Source organism: Saimiri boliviensis, chromosome 12 (assembly GCF_048565385.1).
Source record: "Saimiri boliviensis isolate mSaiBol1 chromosome 12, mSaiBol1.pri, whole genome shotgun sequence".
Classification (NCBI taxonomy): domain Eukaryota; kingdom Metazoa; phylum Chordata; class Mammalia; order Primates; family Cebidae; genus Saimiri; species Saimiri boliviensis.
This window is the reverse complement of record NC_133460.1, coordinates 10,308,138-10,332,404: the sequence shown is the minus strand read 5'-3', so window position 1 is coordinate 10,332,404 and position 24,267 is coordinate 10,308,138. Positions and strand designations below refer to the sequence as shown.

The window sequence follows — 24,267 nt, the reverse complement described above, 5'->3', positions numbered from 1 at the left end:
CAGGCAGAGTCCCTCAGGAAATCAGTGGACAAATGTTTCTCCGGACTGAGCATGGTGAGGACAGAGTTCCTGCCTTTCTGGAATGAACACGGGACCCTTGCTTGACCTGTGGCTATACAGAGCCACAAGCCAACATGTAAACCAAGAGACCAGTCCCAGGAAATGTCAGCTCTCAGGACTGCCCCAGGCCAGGGCCCCCGACATGGGCAGTGCATGAAGAGAGGAAACAAAGCTTTGCTGTTACCATGGGCTGGGAACAGGACTCTCTGTCCCAGTAGTGTCCTGGGTGTGTGCCTGTGAACGGTTTGCATGAATATGGGATACCTGCATTTGCAATGCTTTGGATCCCCGGTGGGGTGGGAATCCTGTGCTGGGTTTGGGATCTCTGGAGATGGGGAACAGAGTATGAGACCCTCTCACAGTGTTTGTCTGGGGCAGAGTAATTCCGAGCGGAACCGACAAACACACTTCCAAGCTCCCCGGCAGCATAAGGTCTGCCCAAGAGCCTGACTACTCACAAGGTGATCTGCCTAGTCCTGTCCCTAGATGTGGTGGGTAACCAGTCCCATCAATAGCAGATGTGGCCCAGGCTCCGTCCCAGGCCCTGGTGTGAGCCACACCCAGCACATACAGAATCCTACCCCTCTTGCCACCCAAGGATGGCCTTGCCCTTGGGTCCCTGCCCTGTAGGTCTGGGTGTACTTGCTTCCTCCAGCCACTCGGGTCTTTCCCCTTCCCAGCAATCCTGTAATATCTGCCCTTTCAAGGGCAGCAGTTCCACAACAGGGCAAGCCTGGAACACGGGGGTGGGGGGGCGGGGACACTTGTGGTACCTATGGTGCTGGGGGCAACTAGATGGCTGGGGGCTATGAAGTCCCCAGGGCAGGCAACGGTCCCCCAGCACCTGTCGGCCCCCAGTCCCCGAGGGCCAGCCAGGTTCCGCAGCAACAAGCGAGACGATGTGTCTGTCCCGTGCCCGGCACCCCTGGCCTCTCCTCTGGGACAGGAAGGTGGGGAGGGGCGGTCGGGGGTGGGCCTGGAGCAGGGCCTCAGAAGCCTCCCAGCCGTTCCCATCAGGAAGCACATCCTGTTGGTGTCTGGCTGCTGTGGCAGGGCCGCTATTTGTTGCAGTTGGCTACGCCCTCCAGCTCACCAAAAACAGTCTGAAAAACAACCATTTCCTCTCTGCTGAGAGCCAGGGAAGGCGAGCTCCTCGCACCCGGGCGTCCCTGCGGCAGGCACTCTGCTTTCCAGGAGGGGCCAGCCGCGCTGGAGGCATCTGCACAGGGGCCCAGGCCGCAGAGAGGAGCCGTGAACCCACTGCACGCCAGCCACCCTGCCTGGAGCCTGGAGCCCACGGCAGGCCGGTGCTAAGGAGTGTGTCCCTGGCTCGACTCCCACCAGCCTCCCGAGTGACTCTGCTTTCCATTGCTTCAGGCGACAAGAGGCACGTGCGGCGCAGGCCGGCCCGGGAAGACGGCGCACTCCTGGCCCTGGGTTCTCGCTGCTGCCCGCCCTCTCCTCCCTGGGATGGGACCTGAAGCGAGTGGCTTCAGCACAGGCCTAGCCCTGCTCCAGGTGCAGGAAGGAGGATAAGGCCGGGCCGTGAGGCGGCTCACCTGGACCATCCTATGGGCCTCCGCTCGTGCCGCCCCGAGGATGAGCGGTGATGTCCTCTAGCTGCCCCTAGCAGTGTCGGCTCTCCCTGGACGTGCGGCAGTGGACTGGGATTTGGCTTTGTCCGGATAAGTGGTGGCACCAGCATCAGCAATGACCGTGCAGAGACTAGTGGCCGCGGCCGTGCTGGTGGCCCTGGCCTCACTCATCCTCAACAACGTGGCAGCCTTCACCTCCAACTGGGTGTGCCAGACACTAGAGGATGGACGCAGGCGCAGCGTGGGGCTGTGGCGGTCCTGCTGGCTGGTGGACAGGGCCCGGGGAGGGCCGAGCCCCATGGCCAGGGCTGGCCAGGTAGACGCACGTGACTGTGAGGCACTGGGCTGGGGCTCCGAGGCAGCCGGCTTCCAGGAGTCCCGAGGCACCGTCAAACGTAAGTCCACTTGCTTTCCTGTTGCCTTCAACGTGGCTGAGGCTCGAGAGCAAAAGGGAGACACCAGGCATAGACCTGGGGAGCGGGTGGGGAGGCCTGGCCCCTCCTCTGCTCTGAGCATGGCCTCTGGGCCGGCAGCAAGGGGCACCATGTTTCCCAGGGAATCTGGAACCAGGCCCCACGGCCTCCCAGTGAGTGGAAGCCTCACATGCCCCTACAGCTCAGCGCAGAGTCTGCTTCCAGCTGCTTTACACAGGAATTCATCTCAGGCATTTGGGGGACCTCTCTGCCACTATGCATAGTTATGGGATGGGTCATTAATCAAATCAAGGAAAGGCATTTTTCCTTGGTTGAAAATAAATATTATGGCTGGGTGCAGTGGCTCACGCCTGTCATCCTAACACTTTGGGAGGCTGAGGCAGGAGGACTGCTTGAGGCCAAGAGTTCAAGACCAACCTAGCCAACGTAGTGAGACCCCCATCTCTAAAAATAAAAATAAAATATTATTTCTTTATTCATGAGCAAAATGAAAAAGGAATGAGTAAAAGAAACAAGAAGTTTAAAAATCTGCGGGTGAGCTCTGGCTTAATTCTCACAGCTGTTGCTGTCTTTGAGGCAGAGAGTGGCAGAAGGAGATCCCAAGGGCTGAGCTTCAGAGGGGATGCTGCGAAGGAGATGGACAGGGACAATGCCAGGAAGGGGACGGGGAGGCCAGGATGCTCAGAAGGGGACAGGGAAGCCTGGATACTCGGAATGGGACAGGGAGGCCAGGATGCTTGGAAGGGGACGGGGAGGCCAGGATGCTCAGAAGGGGATGGGGAATCCTGGATACTTGGAACGGGTCAGTGAAGCCTCAATGCTTGGAATGGGACAGGGAGGCCAGGATGCTTGGAAGGGGACGGGGACTCTGGGACAATCAGAAGGGGACGGCGAAGCCATGATGCTCAGAAGGGGATGGGGAGGCTGGTATGCTTGGAAGGGGATGGGGGCGCTCAGAAGGGGACAGGGGTGCTGAGTGGTTGCAGAGGAGAGGAAGGGACTAGGAATGATTCCACCACACCACACACTTGAGTGGCAGGGGTGGGCTGCATAAATAGGAAAGCACTTATGGCTTTCAGAGTCATCTCAACAGTCACGGCATGAGGACGCAAGGTCTCCCAATGGCCGACTCTAAAACTGCCAGCAAGCTTTTGACTCACAGGTACCCCAAGTCCCCGCTGCAGAGCCTCACAGACTTGGTGTTGGATGTTCCTTCTGCTCTGAAGACAATGCTGGTTTCTGAGAGAACTGGAGGCTGAGGCAGTGCCTCTGCTCCAGACTGCAGAGAGAGTCCCGGAGTCCTGGGGTAACACACCATGTGTGCCTCAACCACATGGCCCCATGCCCAGCCTGCCACACTCGGAACCCTCCGGGGAACATCATCCCCATTTCATAGGCAAAGAAACAGGCTTTGCAGAAGGCATGTGGCTTGGACAAGGTCCCACGGGGGAATTCAGCTCCCTTCTGTCCACTCAAAGGCCCTTGGCTATGCTGTACCACAGCCTGGACTGGGCACCTCCTCTCGCGTCCTTCAGCAGCAGGGAGCAACAGCCATCATTTAAAAAGATCAAAGCCTATGAATAACTTCAAAGTTTCTACCAGCTCTCAGAACGCAGGTGTCTTATGGGAAGCCCGAGACTTGGGTCTCTGCTGAACTCAGGCAAGGCGCCCTTATTCCAGACTCTTGCCTGCTCTGCTGAAGAACAGCCGCAGCCTCGTCGCACTGTGCTGAGCCTCTGTCGGGGACAGAGGCTTTGCAGGCCCTGGAGGTGGGGCTGGGAGCTCACATGCTTTGGGACCAGCACTGGCGTCCAGCCCACAGAGGAGGGTCCCCCCTTCCCTCCCCCCAGCCCCAGCTCTGCATCTCCAGGACTCCTAACTGCTGCCCCTAACACCCACAGGTGGCCTGGGCAGCCCAGTTTCAGGGCAGCCGGAAGCCTTGGCACCCCTCCCTGTCACCATCTCTTGCATTCCTCCAGTCACAGGGCCGCATGTAGTCTGATGCATCCGTCCCATGCCCCTTGCCATTCACTTGCTGAGGCCTGGTCACCTAAGGCCAGCGGGACACACAAGGCCCCTCACAGAGCCCCCTGGACTGCCTCCCGCTCACCTGCCTACCAGCCTGGAGGCTGAGCTGCCTGCATCCACCGCTCCTTCCGGAGCCCTGCTCAGCCCTTTGGACAATACCTAAAACATCCTCCTGCAACTTCTACAGCTCACATGCCTCAAGCTGCATCCCGAGAGCCAGTCTAGGGTTGGGGTGGGGCAGGCCAGGGAAGACAGTGTCACGCAGCATGCTTCCGCATGCACGCCAGGCCGTCTTCGGGGTTTCTGATGTCGCTGAGGCTGGACTGGATGTCTCTGGACAGCTCTGTGCCCTGAGGTCCTGCCCCGTGGAGCGCATGGAGTCAAAATCATCGAGCGCTTGCCACCCGCAAACATCACCAGAGGCCTGCCTGAGGGACGAGGGACACCCTGGACATCCTGAACTCTGGTCAGGGCACCCCAGGCTCCTGGACATCCCAAGTGGGCTGGGCCCAGAGCAGAAGGGCCTGGTCTCGACTTCAATCAGATTCAGGCCCTCCCGAGCCCTTCCCTGTAGCGTTCTGTGGCCTGTGGTGAGTGGGACTTTCATTACGGAGCAGGGGCTCTCTTTTCTGTGGGGAGCTCAGGTGACCAGGGAGGCCTGAGGTCCACCTCACATGCCATGTTCAGGGTGGGTCTCACTTTCTGATCCTCATGTTGTCTTGTTTGGATGTTTATGTCATCTCTCTGTACTTCGTGCGTTCTGTCATGCGTCCGAAACAAGGTGGCTCAGGAACAGATGACTGTGCAACTGAATCCTGAGGCAGGTGAGCCTGACCCAGCGCTCCCTAAGGAGGAGCCCACCCCTCTCTCCGGGGGCTCTGAGAGTCTCTCCCGCCACACAGCAAACACGCATGTACGACCCTGCCTGAAGACCCTGTCATATAGACAGATGACAGAGCTCGGCCACAACCCAGCTGGACCGTGTTCTCACCGACAAGTCAGCTGCTACCACGGAGGGCCACACACAGGCAGCACAGGAACCAGTGAAATGCCTGAACAGGGAAGGCTGTTCTTTCTTCGGGCAGTGCTCTTCCAGCAGGCGGGAGCGCAGCTCAGACAGGAAGGCTCGGTCAGGAGTGCCTCCTTCCCGGCAGGGTGGTGGGTCTGCGGGTACCCCGTGGTGAGCCACAAGCCCTGGGGACTTGGAGGCTGCACAGTGGCTTGTGGCATGCGGTCGCTGCACAGAGCCCCTGCCATGGCTTGTGGCACAGTGTTGTGCACCTGGAGCTGCCAGGAAGGAAGCCTGGGAGGCCAGGGCTGAGGGCAGGAGGACAGGTCAGGGGTGCGCCTGCTCATTCCCAGCTCCTAGGAGCCTCGATCACCCAGCTTCACCACACCAACACCTGCAGGTGTGCCTGGTGCTGGAGCCCACCTTGGTAATGCCCTTCCGGGCTGTGCTGCTCCCCAAGCCGGACCTGCACCCCTCCTCCCCCTTCATTCTGCTCTTTCCTCCCCTCCAACGCAGGGCTGGGAGCCCTGGGCTGGGAATCCGAGCTGCTCCTCTCTCTCGAATAACCTTCTGCATGATATTTTAATGCCTCCCTCATGTTACGACGTTTAGAGAAGCAGAGGCTTCTGGAAGGAAGTCATTGCCAAGACAGTTAAGAGCAAAGATGGCACAGCATTGTGCCACAGATCCTGCTGGAAGGGGTTGCAGAACTCACACAAGTCCCTAACGTGTGGACAGGACGCCCTCAGAATGCAGGCCTCACTTCAGTCCCTGCAGGCTGCACTTGCTCACTGGTCAGGGCTGGCTGTGGGGCCAGCAGGAGCAGTCAGGAAGGTCCTGCCAGTCGGCCCGGGTTCATGTCTGCCTGAACCCTGCCTCCTGCCAGCCCCACCTGCACAGGCCCTGGGGCAGCTGAGGAACCCAGGCCGAAGGCGCTCCACGCCTCAGGCCTCAGCAAGCCGCACGGTGCCACACTAAGACCTAGCGCATCTCTGCCATCCCCTGGCACTTCCAGCGCCCCAGGCTCTGTTCCTTTCTGCCAGCACTCTGGAACCATGGCCGCCGATGCCCATGCTGAGCCAGGTCCTCACCTGCTGCCAGGCTTTCCTGCTCTCCCCGCGGGAGCCCTTTGGTCACCAGGCCAGCTCTCAGCCCCTGCGTCTGGAGCACGTGGTGGGAGTGCCATGGTTTCTAGCTCCGCAAGTTACTTTGGAAATGAAAGAACATGAGCTCTCAGTTAGGCGGCAATGAAGCCCACTGGGACATCTGTCTCGCTGTGAGAAAAATGAGTGAGGAGCAGCTGTTGCTGCTTCTGACAGCCCTGTCAGTGGCCCCTGCCTGTCCGTGGGCCAGCCCCGTACTCAGCTCTCCCACATGCCAATGGAAGGCTCTTGGTGCCGCATACAGTACCGGCGGCTCTGACTCCTCAGCAGCCCGAGGCCCCCATACCCCAGGTTTCTTCCGGCTTCCACTCTCTGCAGTGTTCTCACGGCCCAGAGGCTTCAGGGCTGCAAGTGCCACCTGGGCCGGAACGGGCACGTTGGAAAAGCCTGAGACCTGGGAAGGACAGCTCCCTCGGCCCCGAGTGACTGGAGGGGACGCTGCGGAGGGAAGCAGCTTGAACGACATTGGGTCAGACGGGCTGGCCCTCAGAGAGGAGTGGTGCGCCTCCAGGGAGGCTGCAGGCCTAGACAGAAATGACACAGGCACCAGCTCAGCCTGGGCCGGGGCGGCGCCCAGCTGGAGTTGGGAAGAAAGGCAGTGCCCAGCCCAAGGTCCGGGTGGGAAGCAGAGGCCTTGGCTCTGGAACTTTGAGGCGATTCTGTGAATCCAGATGGCATTTCAATAAATGTTGAGGTTGAACCATATGGAATTGCTCATCCTGATCACGGTCGTTCTGATGGATACGTCTAACCATATAAACACTCACCAAGTAAAGCAGCCCGCACCCGCCCCACCCCACCCCAGCCTTGACACCAGCACGCCTGCCCCCGCACACACGTGAACCTCGACAGCCTCCCCTGCCAGGCTGGCTTCCCACAGGCGCACTCTGAGGAGGCGACTTGAGGATCTCTTTGTCCTCACCTCTGCCTCCACCCAGGAAACGCAGCAGTCACCCCAGAGGCCGACGCCCTCAGGGCTCTTGGGAGACTCTGCTGCCTTCCAAGCAATTCTTGTTTGTGATGAATGTGTGCAGGCCCTGGGGCACACAGGGACCTGCGCCTGAGGGCCTAGGCTGCTTTCCTCTTAGACGCCTGCATCAATTACCTCAAGAGTGCCCTGAAATTTCAAGACAAGCCATTTAAAAAGGTGCCACGGTTTGCCACGACTTAGCTTTGGGAATCTAAATTCCCAAATACTATTTAATCGAAACAAGGCATGGAGACGATAGGAAGGGGACTCTGTGGGGCTGTGGCTTCACGTGTAGCCCCTGCCTCTGGGCTGAGTGTCTGCTGGAACACACGCTGTCTGCTCTGCAGCACGCTGGGGCCTGGGGTGTGGACTGGGAACACACAGCTTCACCACCGCCTCATGTGGGCCTTTGTGTACAGTTTGATTTACGGGAGGACAATTCTCTGCTACGGAAATGCAACGAGCCCTGGTCCCTGAGGGCTGCAAACACTCCTCCCTGTGAGGTTCGCCCACAGAGGCTCCTCTTCCCCTGACCACACATCCGTGTGTCCTGCCCGCCTGGCTCCTGCAACCAGGGTGTGGGCGGGGAGCAGAGAAGGCTGGGTGCAGGCAGACTGTGAGTGGCGAAGCAGGCACCGACTTCAGCCACTGAGTGAGGAATCTGTGGCAGGAGATGCGCAGGGTGGGGTGCCTGAGGCCCACCGAGTGTGAGGGGAAGGTGGGGGCACTCGTTCAGACCCATGTCCAACCCCCGCCTAGCCCCTTGCTGGTTATGAGGGCACAGATGAGCTGCTCCTTGGGCCCAAGCTCCTAAGCTGCTGGGAGGAGGGAACACCACCGTAGGCTGCTTGGGGGTCAGGAAGCTGACCACGCAGGACAGCAGCCCAGAGGGGCCAGCCCCCAACAGGGTCTCTGGTCAGGTGATGCCCTTGTCTTAGATGCTGTGAGTTTGGTGAGGAGCCTGTGAGGCAGACAGGGAAGCCGGCGCCACTGGTGGGGCTTCCCCTTCCCACCTCCAGCCCCATGCCAGCGCCTTCAAGGGCCAAGTCAAGCAGAGAAGAACAGCTGTTCCAGGAAGACAAATAGCAGAGTAAGGCCTGTCCCTGCGGGGATATGACCACTGCAGCCAGGGCCAGGGGCTGGGATGAATGCTTCTGGTTAGGAAGACATGGGACCCAGGGCTTACAGACAGCTGAGAGGGAGGGCTCAAGGCTTCCAGAAAGATCTGCCCAGAGGAGGCATGGCCTGTGCTGACCGCCCTTTCAAAGACAAACAGTCCACGAAAGAGGCATGGCGGCCAGTGTGGCCTCTAGAGCTGTGCTCACCACTGCCTCCACCTGCGCTCACCACTGCCTCTCTGCTCTTGGCCCACAGTGCAGTTCGACATGATGCGTGCCTGCAACCTAGTGGCCACGGCAGCACTCGCTGCAGGCCAGCTCACCTTCATCCTGGGGCTGGTGGGCCTGCCCCTGCTGTCGCCTGACGCCCCATGCTGGGAGGAGGCCATGGCCGCTGCGTTCCAACTGGCGAGTAAGTACCCAAACAGGCGGGACTACCTCGTCCCTGCCCCCTGTGGCCTTCTGGTGTCACGGGAGGGTCCTGGGGCCTCGGATGGCTTTGGGGGAAGCTGCAGGCCGTATTTCTCAATGTGGGGGTATCCTCCCTCTCCATGGACCGTATAGGCAAGAATGATGAATGACAGAAGCACACCCAGGCCAAGGAGCAGCAAGGCTGAGACTGCCTGGCTGTGTCTGTCACACCCTTTTCCACTTTACACACAGACACAGAACACCAGGCTGAGGGGCTTTGCTTTCCTGAGTCTGCGGGGCTGATCTCTGACTGGCCCTTGGGCAGCCCACATGGGACAGCCTGGATGCTGCATCTTCCTTGGGGCTAAGGCAGCCGGGAGGCGGTGAGGAGAGCAGTCCCTGGGCAGAGGCAGCAGGGCCCGCACCTGGCCCCACCCTGTGCCCCTTCCCAGCTAACAGGCTTAGAGAACATCAGGCCCAGGGAGGTCAAGGCACGTGCTCTTTATAAACACAGCTTCCTAGGACCCGCCTGGGGTCCGCACAGGCCTGTTCCATGAGCAGAACAAGACAGAGGGAGGAGAACACGCTAGCACGTTCCACAGTACTGGAGCTGACAGTGAGGTTCCCCCACCCCCCACACGCCGTGCCTGGCTCGGACACAGACAAAGATGGCAGGACCATCATGAGGGCCCCGGCTTCCCAGAGCCGCTGTGCGAGGAGGGGAGGAGGCCTGGCCTTGTGGGCACTGGGCCATCGCTGCTCGGAGCCTCCTCGCAATGCTCTGGACCCAATACCCTGGGACACGGCTTGAGAACACCTTGTGTCGCAGAGGGTGACAGTGATGGGGTCGTCGTAAATGACCTGTGGAACGGTCCTGTGGTTTCTAGACAAGTGGTGGAGCCACAGAGGTGTCCAACCACAACCCCAGTGACCCGAGGCAGCTCCGCTGGTCTTTATCCCCACTGCCCTGTCTGTGGCTGACTGAGAGGTCTGAGGACCCTGGGCCCCTGTGGTAAATTCAGGTCTCCTGCTGCTCACTGGGACAGGTCAGCCCGGTGCCTGCAGACAGGGACATGAAGGAAAGGAGTGTGTCAGTCCATGGCTGAGCGTGGCCAGCACGGAACTGCCCGCACCCTCCGCCTCCTTGGGGCCGGCACGGCGTTCTGAGGTTGCCCTGCAGTTCCCACAGCAGAAGTGGCAGGAAGTCCAGAGTGAATCATTCTAGGAATAATGGACCCTTATCTTTCTTAAGAAACACAATTTCCAGAACGAGGCTGACAGACTGCAGGGGCAGGTATTCCCATGCTGGACAGTGCCCCAGGCAAGTCTGGATGGGGCTCGCTGAGTGCTATTAATAGCACGGTGTGACCCTGGGCAAGTCACTTCCCCTGGTAGGCAGAGGCGGGAAGGGAGGACACCTCAAGGCTTCCATGGAAAAGCACAGGGCGTGGAGCCTGGGACTGAAGCTGCGACTCGGCTCCGTCATTATCGATGTGAGGTCGGGCAGTTCACTGAGCTAACGTGAGCCTCTGTGTGCCCAACTTCGAAAAGGGTAATTTCTGCCCCCTACCCAACTGATTGTAAGAACGAATGAGTGACGAGGGACCAAGTATCAACTCTGCCTCCCTGACTCCTGCATGACTGCGGGGAAAACACAAGACTTTCCATGAGGCGTCCAGGCTAGGAAAGCTCCCACAGGGCCCTCTGCTGACCCGAAAGCTATAAAACAGAGGAGAGTTTTTCCTGTCTCACTGAAACTGCCAATCTCTACCACGTGTGGAGATCGGAAACACCATGGCTTGAAGAAGGAAATGGAAGATTTTGAAAATGTAATTGGAAATGCTGGGTCAGAATAAAGATATTTTAGTGGCATAGAGAAAGCAAATGCAATAGTTTTTGATTCTGAAAATAACTCCTTCAAGTAGGATAACCCAATGGATGGATCACTGCATTTTTCTTTTTCTTTTTTTTTTTTTTGAGACGGAGTCTCACTCTGTTACACAGGCTGCAATGCAGTGGCGCAATCTCTGCTCACTGTAACCTCCGCCTCCCAGGTTCCAGCGATTCTCCTGCCTCAGCCTCCCAAGTGGCTGGGACAGGAACCGCCACCATGTTCAGCTAGCTTTTGTATTTTTAGTAGAGACAGGGTTTTAGCATGCTGGTCAGGCTGGTCTTGAACTCCTGACCTCAGGTGATCTGCCTGCCTTGGCCTCCCAAAGTGCTAGGATTACAGACGTGTGCCACCGCACCCAACCAGATCACTACATTTGTTAATAAATCTCCTTGAAACTCTTGTTTAGTATTAGGACTACTGTAGGTAGATTTGGCATGTCGAAAATGATAGCTTACTTCCTGCAAACTCTTATTTCAGGACAAGAGTGTTTCCAAATGTATTTTAAAAAAATAAAAAATGGGGGCAAGTACCCTGATGAACTAAAACCGAGCTATCTTGCAGCAGTCCTGGGGGAATGGGGCTGGAGGTCTTCAGAGGCCTGTCCTGGTCAGGAGGGGTGGTGCTGGGGGAGGGACTGTGCTCCAGCTCGACCTCTGACAAGTTTGGACCAGGCTCTGCTCCTGGTCCAACAACTGCCAGCAAGGCGGGCACCAGGGTGAGGGTCAGCAGCACGGAGCAGGCCCCTGGCGTTTTGGGTGGCTTCTCTTGCTCCTACGGGCCGCCTGGCCCCCTCAGTGTCCAACCATCACCCCAGCGGGTCTGTTTTGCCCAAAAAGGAAATGCATTTGGCCCTGTTTAGACTTGCTTCATTGACAAACAGGACAGAGAGTAGCTATGTGCCTTTCTTCTATCATGCTGCTAATTTTAGAGTCGGTTTTTTTTTTCCTGTGCTCGAGTCTGTTTTAAACAGCCAGGGAGAGACTGAAGGGCGCCAGGATGTCCTGTCACAGGACAAGGAAACGCCTGCTATTACCTGTTATGCAAGCGAACCTCAATCCCAGGGCTGGGCAGAGATGGGGTGGGCCTTGGGGAGAGAAGATGCTCATGAAAGGAAAAGCACACGGATTTATGGGGAGGCTGGAACACCCTGGAAAGCCTGAGTGCAACACACTGACAGGAGGGCTCCCCGTCCACTCCAGAGAGAGACGGCAGCCCGTGTTTTTGCTCAGTCACTCCGCTAATGTTTCTGGGCCCAGTGTCATGCTCAGCGTGATGCCTGGGTTTGCAAAGGGACCACCCTCCTCGTCCCTCAAGGCTCCCTCTTCCCTGCTCTGACACCCAGATAGAGCAGCTGAGATGTGTGTGGACCCCACTGTCCCAGCATGGCTGCCATCTAACTTGGCATCCTCTCCAGAGCTTGCGTTCTGCCCACTCCACGGACCCCTGGTTCTCCCCGCTCCTCCTTACAGTCTTGTTGATTTGTGCAGACATGTACAGGCAGAGAGGGAAAGGTGTGTTGACAGGGTCAGGGGAAGTGGCCAAGGGAAGGTAAAAGTTATTCCAGCCTTTGATGGCTACAGCCACGTATGACCCTGGTGCCCAACGCCCAAGGAACACAGAGCTGAGGGCGACTTCTGCAGGCAGCCTAGGCCAGGATGCTCCCTGGCGCTCTGTGGTACCCCTGCCTGCTCTTGGGCACTAGGACGAGGGCAAGGTCCCCTTTTAACAGCATGCCATGGGCCACTCAGGTTCATGAGGTTCGGGGCCTGGTGGCACCTCCGCGTCTCACTGGTGTACGAGAGCACTGTTCTAACCATATAAACCCTCCTCTGTCTAGATGTTCTGTCTAGATGAGGATGCTTTGAGCCTTCAGGTGTTTCCTGGCTGGATTGTTGGCTGGTTCTGTGGGAGCCCAGAGCATGCAGCCTGGGTTCTGCTCCTGGCTCTGCCCCTTGTCAGCCGTGAGTCCTGGGATGAGCCCCGCTTCCCCTAGCATAATCTGTGCAGTGGAGAGTGACCGCTCCAATCCACAGATGTGCCGTGGTCAGCAGTGCCCGCAGGTGTGTGTTATCTGTGCAGTGGAGAGTGAAGTGACCGCTCCAACCCACAGATGTGCCGTGGTCAGCAGTGCCCGCAGATGTGTGTGATCTGTGCAGTGGACAGAGTGACCGCTCCAACCCACAGATGTGCCGTGGTCAGCAGTGCCCACAGGTGTGTGTGATCTGTGCAGTGGACAGAGTGACTGCTCCAACCCACAGATGTGCCGTGGTCAGCAGTGCCCGCAGGTGTGTGTGATCTGTGCAGTGGAGAGTGAAGTGACCGCTCCAACCCACAGATGTGCCGTGGTCAGCAGTGCCCGCAGATGTGTGTGATCTGTGCAGTGGACAGAGTGACCGCTCCAACCCACAGATGTGCCGTGGTCAGCAGTGCCCGCAGGTGTGTGTGAGCTGTGCAGTGGAGAGTGACCGCTCCAACCCACAGATGTGCCGTGGTCAGCAGTGCTGGCAGGTGTTATTCAAGCGTCTCTCTGAAGTGCTGCTGGGTAACACGCAAGCTGAAAAGCTTCAGGCCCAAAGCACATCCCGCATGCAGCACCTGCACTCCTCACCCAGGTCTGTCCCCTTCTGGGTGGGCAAACTGTCCTCTTGGCAAGAACGCTGCCAGGATCCATTTCTGAAGCAGGGCCCTCCCGGCCTATGGCTCTGGCTTTCACACAGTGCCTGGGCCTCAGGCTCTGCTGTCCTGAGCCCGGCCTGCAGAGAATTCTTTCTGGTGGGTGGATCTAGTGGCCCCGCAGAGCTCTGTATTTGGGATAAGTCATATCTTCACAGGGCAACTCCTGAGCCATCACTGAAGCCCCAGGGCAGCTGTGCTGTCTCATTGGGGCCAGCAGGAGGTCGTGGCCACGCACTGGGGTCAAGCCAGTGAAGTCACTGCTGTCCCGAGTCGGTGCTCACGTGGCACTCTCTGCATCCGTGTGGGGGACCTGTGGCATCTTTGCTGTCAGTATGCTAGGCTTAGCAGAGTCTCCCCTTAGTCTTGGTGCCCAGAGAGATGCGTGTGACATTGAAGCCTTCTCGCCTGCCTCTTTCCTGAAACAATCTCTCTTCCTCCGCCCCCATTACCTTGTAATTTGTATAACCGGCTTCTGATCCCTTTTAGAAAATGGTGGCATGTAACCCCAAATTCCCCGAACTGGACATCAAGGGCACCAGAAGGACACTAGAAAGGGCACCCTGGCCAGCAATGATCTGTCCCGATACCCCATGAGGCGCTGAGAACCTGACCTGTAGAAGCCAACTGTTTGTGTTTTATTCTGAACCACCTTCACAATAGCCTTTAGGTTTTCCCGGAGACGCTGATTTTATCAGTCCTTAAACGGTCAGCAGGGTTGATACTCACTGACCTGGAATCTTGCTCGCTAGTCAGAAAGTCTGCTGTTTTCTTAGACTTGGGGATCTTCTCATGGATGTATACATGTTTTTGCTATTCACAATAACCTGGCTCTTTGCTTGGTCTGGATTATTTATTTATGTGAGACAGGGTCTCACTCGGACGCACAGCCTGGAGTGCAGTGGTATGATCTCAGTTCAATACAACTTCCACCTTGAGGGGTTCAAGTGATTCTCCTGCCTCAGCCTCCCGAGTAGCTGGTATTACAGGTGTGAGCCACCATGCCAGCTAATTTTTGTATTTTTGGTAGAGATGGGGTTTCACCCTGTTGGTCAGGCTGGTCTCTAACTCCTGACCTCAGGTGATCCACCCACCTTGGCCTCCCAAAGTGTTGGGATTACAGGCATGAGCCACTGTGCCTGGCAAATTATCTATTTATTTATTAAAGCATAGGTGGGGTCTTGCCATGTTGCCCAGGCTGGTCTCACACTCCTGGGCTCAAGTGATCCTTCTGCCTCAGCCTTTCAAAGTGCTGGAATGAAGGTGTGGACCACTGCACCCACCCTGGTCTGGATAACTCACTTTCCTGTCTTTTGTACCCACTCCCCAGGGATCAGTTTATGTCCCCGTCGTCTCTTCTTTCCTTTCCACCTTCGGCTGCTGAGAGCTTCAGAGCTTCTCATTCTTCCTTCCCAGGGCCTCTCCCTCTAGAGAGGATTGTTTGGGTCACTGTCATTGTGCTGCTCACAGTTGGGAGTTGCCAGCCCCAGCGGGGCCTTGAGGTAGCCATGCAGATGTCTGCTCCGCATAGGTTCTCTTCAGAGCCAACTGCACCCGGTTTGCCAGCTCTGCAGCTGTATGAAGAGAGTCAGGGGTCAGCCCCGGATTCTTTCCACTCTGCCACCCGTGTGCATGTGTGACAGCCATTCCAAAAGGAAGGTCTGTGATGGGAGCTAAAGCCCCAAGAACCCGCAGGAAGGAAAGGAGAGGGGAAAGAGTTGGCTGGGCCATGGAGCTGTAATTCACACCATGCGGGCAGCTCACAGGAAGAGGCTGTTTGCTTTGGCAACATGACTTCATGAAATGGAATTGATTCCATGTGCAGAATTTCATGTTTGCTAACACTCTTCCCTTACGCTTGTTTCTAGACAAACTGATGAACATCTTTGAAAAGGGTGGGGAGAAAAATCTTCAGGAAACAGGACATGAGGAGAGAGGGAATGTTAATATAAAGACGTGGGAGAAATAGAAACTTGCAAGTTGAGGGCCAGCCTCAGCCCTCCCTGCTTGTCTCCTTCCACCCCATCCTATCACCAGGTAGAGACGGTGGAGAGGATGGAAGTGAAAAGCTAGTTTTATTTCAGAAGAACATCCACAGCACAGTACGATCATGTAGCTGACTTAGTCGCCTTCTTAGCAACGCCTGGAGGCCAAGGTTAGAGCTGTGCAGTGAGGTGTGCGGCTGCAGGTGCCTCTGCGTTTCCATGTTTTCCTTGGCTTTTTACTGAGGACACGTGGAACATACAGAACATTCCTCATGCCAGGCATCTGTCTGGGATGTAAACCTTTCTTTGTCAGGGCAGGATCTGGACCAACGTCCTCCGTAGGAGCCACCTGGTGCTCTCCAGCAGTGGTGCCCCTGCCTGCTCCTGGGTGCTAGGATGAGGGCAAGGTCCCCTTTTCACAGCATGTTGTGGGCCACTCAGGTTCATGAGGTTTGGGGCCTGGGCCCAGGACCTGGTGGCGCCTCCGTGTTTCAGTGGTGTGTGAGAGCACTGTTTTACCGTATAAGCCCTCCTCTGTCTAGATGCGCTCAAAACAGAACCAAAGCCATCTAAAAGCCAACGCTGGTCTTCACACAGAAGCAATGTATACACAAAATTTTAGTTGGCCTTTTTTTCACACAAGGTACAGACCTACAACTTTCTGTGCTGCTTTTCTGGTGATAAAAATGCCAAGTGAGGTCCAGCCTTGGAGCTGCACCGCCGCTGAGTGAAGCACAGCACCTGGAAAGCAGCTGCAGACACACCCCGGGCACTGGCCACTAGATGTTTAAGAAACAGTTTTCTAGATTCATGACGAAAGGGGTGGGGCCTGCCCTGCTGCTGCCTGGTTTGTGACCATCCCTGCCTGTTAGGCCCTGCCTGTTAGGCTTGCTGTTTACACCTGACCTGTCACCTAGATCACTTTTCCACGTGCAAGTTTAGGATGCGTGGGCCATGTCCAGGTCATGTGTGCACATGTGAATTCATACTTCTTTAATCACTTTATCTACATCCTGAATGTTTTCTTTTTTTTTGAGACAAGGTCTCCGTCACCAGGTTGCCAGGCTGGAGTGCAGCGGCGTGATCTGGGCTCACTGCAACGTCCGCCTCCAAGGTTCAAGAGATTCTCCTCCCTCAGCCTCCTGAGTAGCTGGGATTACAAGTGCCTGCCACTAGGCCCAGCTATTTTTTGTATTTTTAGTAGAGACGGGGTTTCACCATGTTGGCCAGGATGGTCTTGATCTTCTGACCTCGAGATCCACCTGCCTCAATCTCCCAAACTGCTGGGATTACAGGCATAAGCCACCTCGCCCGGCCAATCCTGAGTGTTTTCTTCCTCTTCTTGTTGTCTCCCAGGCTGAGGGCACTGGTGCGATCACAGCTCACTGTAGACTGCACCTCCTGGGCTCCGCCTCTTGAATAGCTGAGACTACAGGGGCACACCACCACACCTAGTGAATTTTTTGTAGAGGCAGGGTCTTGCTATGTTGCCTAGGCTGGTCTCAAACTCCTGGGCTCAAGCAATCTGTCCACCTTGGCCTCCCAAAGTACTGGGATTACAGGCATGGGCTATAGGCCACAGCCGCCAGCACTTCTGTCTTATATATTTAAAAATAGTGTTACTGGGAGCAGACAAATGCTCTGAGGCCTGAGCTTGTGTTTATAGTAAGCAACACAGCCAACCATGGGTGGGGAGGTAATGCATGGATTAGAATGGTCAACCCATTCTATGCTCTAAACGGAGGATTTTCAAAAGCCATGACACTGACCTTAAGAAAGTAAGTGGGCCGGGCGCGGTGGCTCACGCCTGTAATCCCAGCACTTTGGGAGGCCGAGGCGGGTGGATCACGAGGTCAAGGGATCGAGACCATCCTGGTCAACATAGTGAAACCCCGTCTCTACTAAGATTACAAAAACAATAGCTGGACATGGTGGTGCGTGCCTGTAATCCCAGCTACTCAGGAGGCTGAGGCAGGAGAATTGCCTGAACCCAGGAGGCAGAGGTTGCAGTGAGCCGAGATCGCGCCATTGCACTCCAGCCTGGGTAACAAGAGCGAAACTCCGTCTCAAAAAAAAAAAAAGAAAGAAAGAAAGTAAGTATCAAACTCCTTTGTTACAAACAGCACTTAAGAAAATAAGTAGTGATAGCCTGGGCGTGGTGGCTCACACCTGTAATCCCAGCACTTTGGGAGACCCTAGCAGTTGGATCACCAGGTCAGGAGATTGAGACCACCCTGGCCAACATGGTGAAACTCCATCTCTACTAAAAATATAAAAATTAGCTGGGTGTGGTGGCACACACCTATAGTCTCAGCTATTCAGGAGGCTAAGGCAGGAGAATCGCTTGAACCCAGGAGGCGGAGGTTGCAGTGAGCCCAGATCGCGCCACTGCACTCCAGCCTGGCAACAGAGCAAGACTCCATCTCAAAAAAAAAAGAAGTAGTAACAATAACAATAATAGTTCAGGAAGCAGCCAGTGATGCTGGCCAGTGCTAGGCAGGGAGAGGGGCCTCCCAGTTGGCTTTGAGGGACCCAGCATCTCAGGTCTAGGAGGTTCCACACTGCTAGGGGGCCCTGCAGGCTGCCTGGGGGCAGGAAGTCAGCTGAGTTCTGCCTACCCACTCTGTGACCTGCTCCATGGTTTAGTCTTCCTGCCTTTAATTTAGAGTCTGGAGAGCCTTCCCCACACACTTGACCGTCCAGATGGGGCAAGGCCCTGCCAAATGCCACCCTCTGGGTACACAGAGATGAATGACTTCCCTGTCTCTCCAAGAGGAATGCCAGTTCCCCAAGGACAAGTCAAGACTGCCCTAGCCATCTCTGTGTGGTGATGCTAACCCTAGTGTGGTCCCTGGCACGCGAGTGGAGGCGGAACAGGTCTGCCAAGTCCAGGGCCATGTAGCCGATGCTAGTGGGTCCTTGGGAATCATGGTGCCCTTCCATGAGCATTCAAAGGCACCCAAGTAGTGGCATCTATACCATATGGCCAAAGGGTCCTGTCCTTCTAAAGGGTGTTGGTCACTAAAATGCCAAGGCTGCTGTCCCTCCTCCCTTCCCTCAGGTCCACACTGCATTCTGTCCTGTTTCATGTCTACTTTGATTTTCTCTAATGATTCACTCAACAAGTAATTGCGGAGAGACTTCTGGGAGGCTGTGGTCAATGGTGGGGCCACCTCAGGCCCCAGGGAGTCTGCCCTACAGAGGGGGAGAGTGGACACGGCCACCAGTGGGTAAAGACACAATGACCGCAGCTGGAGGGGGCAGGTGTGGCTCTAAGCCGAGGCCTGAAGGATCAGAAGCAGGAGGGGCCCCTCCTCCCCAGGGCCAGTCAAGCCGGGGACAGTGGCGTGAGGAAAAGCCTAGAATAGGTGGACCCAGCATCTCTGAGGGGCGGAAAGGGCCAACGTGGTCGCAGGGTGGCAGAAAGGGGCAGCCACAAGTGGTGGGGGAGATCCTAAGGCGACAGGAACCCCAAGGGTGCCGAGCATGGGGAGATGGGCTGCGAGTTTCATGAAGATCAGGGTGCAGTGGTGGAGGGAGGGCCACCTGCATTAATGTCCTTGGCAAGCTCATTCAGCATAGCTGCAGACACCTTGAAACGTTCAGCACGTCTCTCACTGTCAAACCCAACTTCAGGATGTGCTTGTTCAGGGAGAAGCGTAAAATCAGCGGCTCAGCGGCACTTCAATCTTCTACTGTTTTGTTGGGAGCTGCGGACATGAAGCCGTATACACGCGTGTGGTCTGGCACACCCAGCAAGGTCCGCTCTGTGGGGCCTCCTCCTGGGCTGGTTGCCTTGTGTTTCCTTAGTGTTTTCTTCCCGAGGTTTTCCTAGAAAGCTGCTGTGGAGCCGAGCTGTGCACTCAAAAGCCTCCCGAGTGTGTCCCTCGTGATGTCCTTGGGCCTCTGTCTGGTGACATGTGGTCAGGCCGTCCCCCTGCTAGCCCCTCTTGTCCACTGGACAGCTGTCCACTGCTGCGGTCTCCAGAGCGCATCTCCCCCTGGGCTGCGTGCTCCGGGGGTGGCTGACCCGGGGCCTCGGCCGTGCCAAGTTTGGTCCACTTGTCGTCCTGGGAGTGGTGCTGCAGGTCCCAGGGCATCAGCAGTTTCCAGAGCAGCTGGTGCCAGCATCGTCCTGGGCAAGGGCAGCCCCTCCGCTGTGCCAGTTGGTGCTCTCTGCCTTTCTTGTTTTTCTTTCTTTTTTTTAAGATGGGGTTTCACCATGTTGGTCAGGCTGGTCTTGAACTCCTGACCTCTGGTGATCCGCCTGCCTTGGCCTCCAAAGTGCTTGGATTATAGGCATGGGCCACACACCCAGCCCCTTTCTCGTTTTTCTCAGTCCAGGGAGCAAGTGCATCTTGGTCCATTCCAAAAGCCTTAGGGTGAGCCCTCTGGACTGCGTTCTTACCACTCACACGCCTCCAGTGAACACTTCTTCAGTGATGGTGACTCCAGGTCCCTTCTGCAGGCATCGGTGGAAAGTGACCCCCACAGCAGCAAGAGACCGTGAGGGAGGCTGACCCTGGAAGCCAGGGGCCCAGTCCCTTTCCACTGTTTCATCTGGATGAATGCTGTTGTGGAAGTGGAGGCCACATGGATTTTAAACATGTTTCTCTAACACCCAAAAGTTGAAAGGAATCCTGGTAACGGGGAGAAACAGGCTGTGGCCACATCGGGCTGGAGCCTGATGAAGGACAGCTGCTGCTGGCACAACCTCCTCTCGCCCTCGAGGGTCTAGGGACTTGCGTCGTCCCCTTGCTGGGCCAGGACTCTCCCCAAGGCTCCCACTGCCCCTGCCAAGAGCGCCCCATCCACCCTGCCCACTTGCCTCTGTCCCAGGTGTCCTGAGCTCTCCGCTGTGCCTGCCCTGCCTCCAGGGCTGCCTCCTCTGAGCTCTGACATAGCACAACCCACTCCCCATCAGCAGAAAGTGCCAGACACTGGGAACACGAGAAGACATTATTCAAAGTGCTGTCATTTTCATCACACACAACACAGGCTCATTCCTCCATCCCAGTAATACAAGCGTCCATACCACGCAATCACGAGCAGAGGGCACATTCAGCACTAGTAGAAATGCCGGAAGTTTCCTTTGTCAGTATGCATTACAAATAGAATGCCTTTTTTCTTTGAGATGGAGTCTCGCTCTTTTGCCCAGGTTGGAGGGCAATGGCATGATTTCGGCTCACTGTAACCTCTGTCTCCCAGGTTCAATCAGTTCTCTGCCTCAGCCTCCCAAATAGTTCAGATTACAGGCGCCCACCACCATGCCTGGCCAATTTAAAAAATATTTTTAGTAGAGACGGGTTTTCGCCATCTTGGTCAGGCTGGTCTTGAACTCCTGCCCTCAGGTGATCTGCCCTCCTCGGCCTCCCAAAGTGTTGGGATTAGAGGCGTGAGCCACTGCGCCCAGCCTAGAATGCTATTTTTAATAAAACAGAAGTATCCAGGAGCTACCCATGTATAAAAACTCCACAAAGTCTTATAAAGAATGAACACAGAAACCAGTCACTGTCATTGTTCAGGACAAAATGGAGATACATAAATGCTTCCTCACACTTTCTGGAGGGCACAGTGATGGCGAGATGAAAATGCTTGGGTTTTTTTTTTTTTTTTTTTTTTGAGACGGAGTTTCGCTCTTGTTACCCAGGCTGGAGTGCAATGGCGCGATCTAGGCTCACCGCAACCTCCGCCTTCTGGGTTCAGGCAATTCTCCTGCCTCAGCCTCCTGAGTAGCTGGGATTACAGGCATGTGCCACCATGCCCAGCTAATTTTTTGTATTTTTAGTAGAGACGGGGTTTCACCATGTTGACCAGGATGGTCTCGATCTCTCGACCTGGTGATCCACCCGCCTCGGCCTCCCAAAGTGCTGGGATTACAGGCTTGAGCCACCGCGCCCGGCAAATGCTTGGGTTTTTAGGAGAAACAAGGCTTGTTACCCATCTCTTGCTCTCTGTCTCTCCTTCCCTGTGTCTCTATCTGTCTCTGTGTCTGCCTGTCTCTGTCTGTCTCTGTTTCTCTGTGTCTCTGTCTCTGTGTCTGTTTCTCTCTTGTTCTCTCTTGATGCTGGTCCTTGCTCTGGGGCCACACAGGGCAGTGCATGATTTGGTTTTCTGGGGAATGCAGAGGAAGCGGCTGCGGGTGGAGAGACCAGAAAGAACAGATGCACGAGTGTCAGCATGCAGGCCAGGTGGAGGGACAGCAGTGGGGCTTGGTGTGGCCAGAGCCTGGGGAGGCACATGGACAAGTACCCCACAGATAAGAGGGGTTGGAGAGTTTAATCTGGACCCAGTATGAATTATGGAGAGTCTCTGGTACTTTGGGTACAAGAAACAGACTCACTCAACTTACTGTAACAGAGAGGGAGGGGTACTGGGTGAGCAGAGGCAGGGCTGGGGTGGAGGCCAGCTGGAGGCCCCTATGGCTTCCTGGACAATTGGCGGCCACGTCCCCACAGCTGCAGGGGATAAGGAGGGGCGACGCCATGTGGACAGCCTCCTGGGCAGCAGGATAGTGGCGGCCTCTTCTCTGTCCCAGAGCCTATGTTTCCAGCCAGATTGGCACCCCCAAGTCCATTGGTGCTGCCTTCTCTACCTAGCCACAGTATCTGGTTATCCTAGTTTGCAGATTCTAGGCATGAAACCTTGATTCTCCTGTTGTAAGAACTAAAAAAGTCTTTGGAGCTCCTTAAAGATAAAACCATACAAGTGAGACTGCGGTATTAGTTACTAACTAGATGGGAACAAGCTGCTCCAACTCAGGTGAGCTCACGGCCCACCGCTCCTTCTCTGGTTCCAGGCTCTGGACAGAGAGGGGAAGGCATGGAAGGAAAATAAGCTGGGCAAGAGGGAGGGTCTACAACGAGACGCACTGACTCAGAAGTAGGGGAAGACACCAGCTATGGCCAAGGAGTACTAAACAAGGCCCCGGCCCCATCTCCACCCTGCCTGAGCTGCAGACTCCAGGCCATCTCAAGTTCCCAAAGTAAAGGCGAAGAACGAGAAGACTGTCAGAAGCACAGCTGTGCGTGCGGTTAGCACCAAAATGACCTGTTTCCAGATAAGACTTAGAAAATATCTGTTTACTTTGACTTTGAACGAATTAAGCATTTGCAAAAGTCAGAGATGGATTTAACATAAAATTACTGCTGAGTTAGGGGGGCTAGGAAAGGCCCCCTCAAGTTGGTGTTGCAAGCGTCAGTGCTGACCTGAAGGAAAGGCCTGACACCTGGCCAGGTCACAGGAGCAGCACGCTAGGACAGAATTAAGCAGACACACAACACCCCTCCACAGCCGCCAGAGCCCAAAGTCCTAAGAGCCCATAGAAGGGCCAATACAAGGTGGCTCAACACCGGGTGGCCACCCTGTAAAGCAGCCTGTTGACTTCCCCCCGCTTCAGGACAGAGGGTTGGGGAAGGAAGGGAACCCAGCTTCCTCTCAGATAAGGCCTCTCAACCTTCTCTCTCATCTGCAGGTTTTGTCCTGGTCATTGGGCTGGTGACTTTCTACAGAATTGGTCCATACACCAACCTGTCCTGGTCCTGCTACATGAACATTGGTGCCTGCCTTCTGGCTACACTGGCGGCGGCCATGCTCATCTGGAACATTCTCCACAAGAGGGAGGACTGCATGGCGCCTCGGGTGATTGTCATCAGCCGCTCCCTGACGGCGCGCTTTCGCCATGGGCTGGACAATGACTACGTGGAGTCGCCATGCTGAGTCGCCCTTGTCAGGACATCATGGACGTGCATCTGCTATCACGGAACAGCCTAGAAACCAACGGATTCCACCACCAAGTCACTTCCCCTGCTTGTGCAGAGGCACGGGATGAGTCTGGGTGACCTCTGTGCCATGCGTGCGAGATGGCTGTGCATTTACCATTATGTCGATCACACGTCTATATGTGCCACGGGCCACTCTCGTTCTGCCTCCAGCTTCCCTGGTTAGCACCACGCGGCTCCACAGCCACATGCGCTTCAGGGTGGAGGCTGGAAGCTAAGACACAGGGAAGGTGGCGTGAGGCTGCCCTGCCCTCTGCTTTGCTTTGGGATTAATTTATTCTGCATCTGCTGAGGGGGTGCCCCAGCCATGTCTTATACTTTGGTAAAGCAGAACAAGCAGGAAGGTTTTCTTGAAATAGCCACAGTATTCCTTGAGTGAGTCATAACCTATGGCCGGATAGCAATGGTTTCAGACAGAATCATGCTCCTGTTATACTCAGTCCTTTTCCTAAGTTAAATAAATGCAAGCCTCTTAACTCTGTCTATAACTGTGTTCTATCCATCTATACTGCAACACAGGTGAAAAACACTACAATTTTTCTGTGATTTTGTTGGGGGCTCACATTAAGAGAAGAGTTGAAATGAACTTTTCAAAGACCCTGTAGGCACACATATGCTGATCCACACTTCTGTTCAACCGAGTCTCAGAAGTCCAAGTCCTAAAAGACTCTCTGATCAACAACTCGTAGAATAAAAGGGAAGAAGTCTATTTGCTGAAAAACCCTCAGCCTATCTTTAGCCAAGTGCTTGGTGGGCTATAAAATGCCTGCATGATGCTGCACGGAGATCAAACAACCCCGTGTCCTAAATCTATTAAGAGGGGAAGAAGTCGTAACTCCTTGGGTTGGGCAGAAAACATCTAACATCTGCATCTGAGGGGTCAAAACTGGCCTACACCCCCCAGAACCCAGAAACCAGAGCTGCCTGGCCACAACACAACTAAGGCTGCAACCACAGTCCTGGCGCCTGGCCTGGTGCCTCCTCTGCCTGGGTGTGGCACTTCTTGGCTCCATGGCCACTTGAAGGCAGAGCTCACTGCTGGCATCAGCTGGAAGTAGAGACTGATGGGATGTGCACAGCCAGGGCTGGGCCACCAGGCCAACCCCTGCTAATAGAAACGTTTAGCTTTGCTGCTTCTGGCCTTCC

General features: G+C 55.8%; 2 protein-coding genes across 5 annotated transcripts in view; one reads left to right on the top strand and one right to left on the bottom strand.

The window, feature by feature from the left end:
* Positions 1-24,267, bottom strand: part of IFT140 (intraflagellar transport 140) — a 105,675-nt gene that overhangs the window by 24,161 nt on the left and 57,247 nt on the right. The window lies entirely within an intron of this gene.
* On the top strand, positions 1,064-23,597 carry TMEM204 (transmembrane protein 204). The gene is made up of 3 exons (XM_003928379.4): positions 1,064-2,050; positions 8,634-8,789; positions 22,815-23,597. The coding sequence occupies exons 1-3, from the start codon at positions 1,771-1,773 to the stop codon at positions 23,057-23,059; spliced, it is 681 nt and encodes a 226-aa protein (XP_003928428.1). The 5' UTR covers positions 1,064-1,770; the 3' UTR covers positions 23,060-23,597.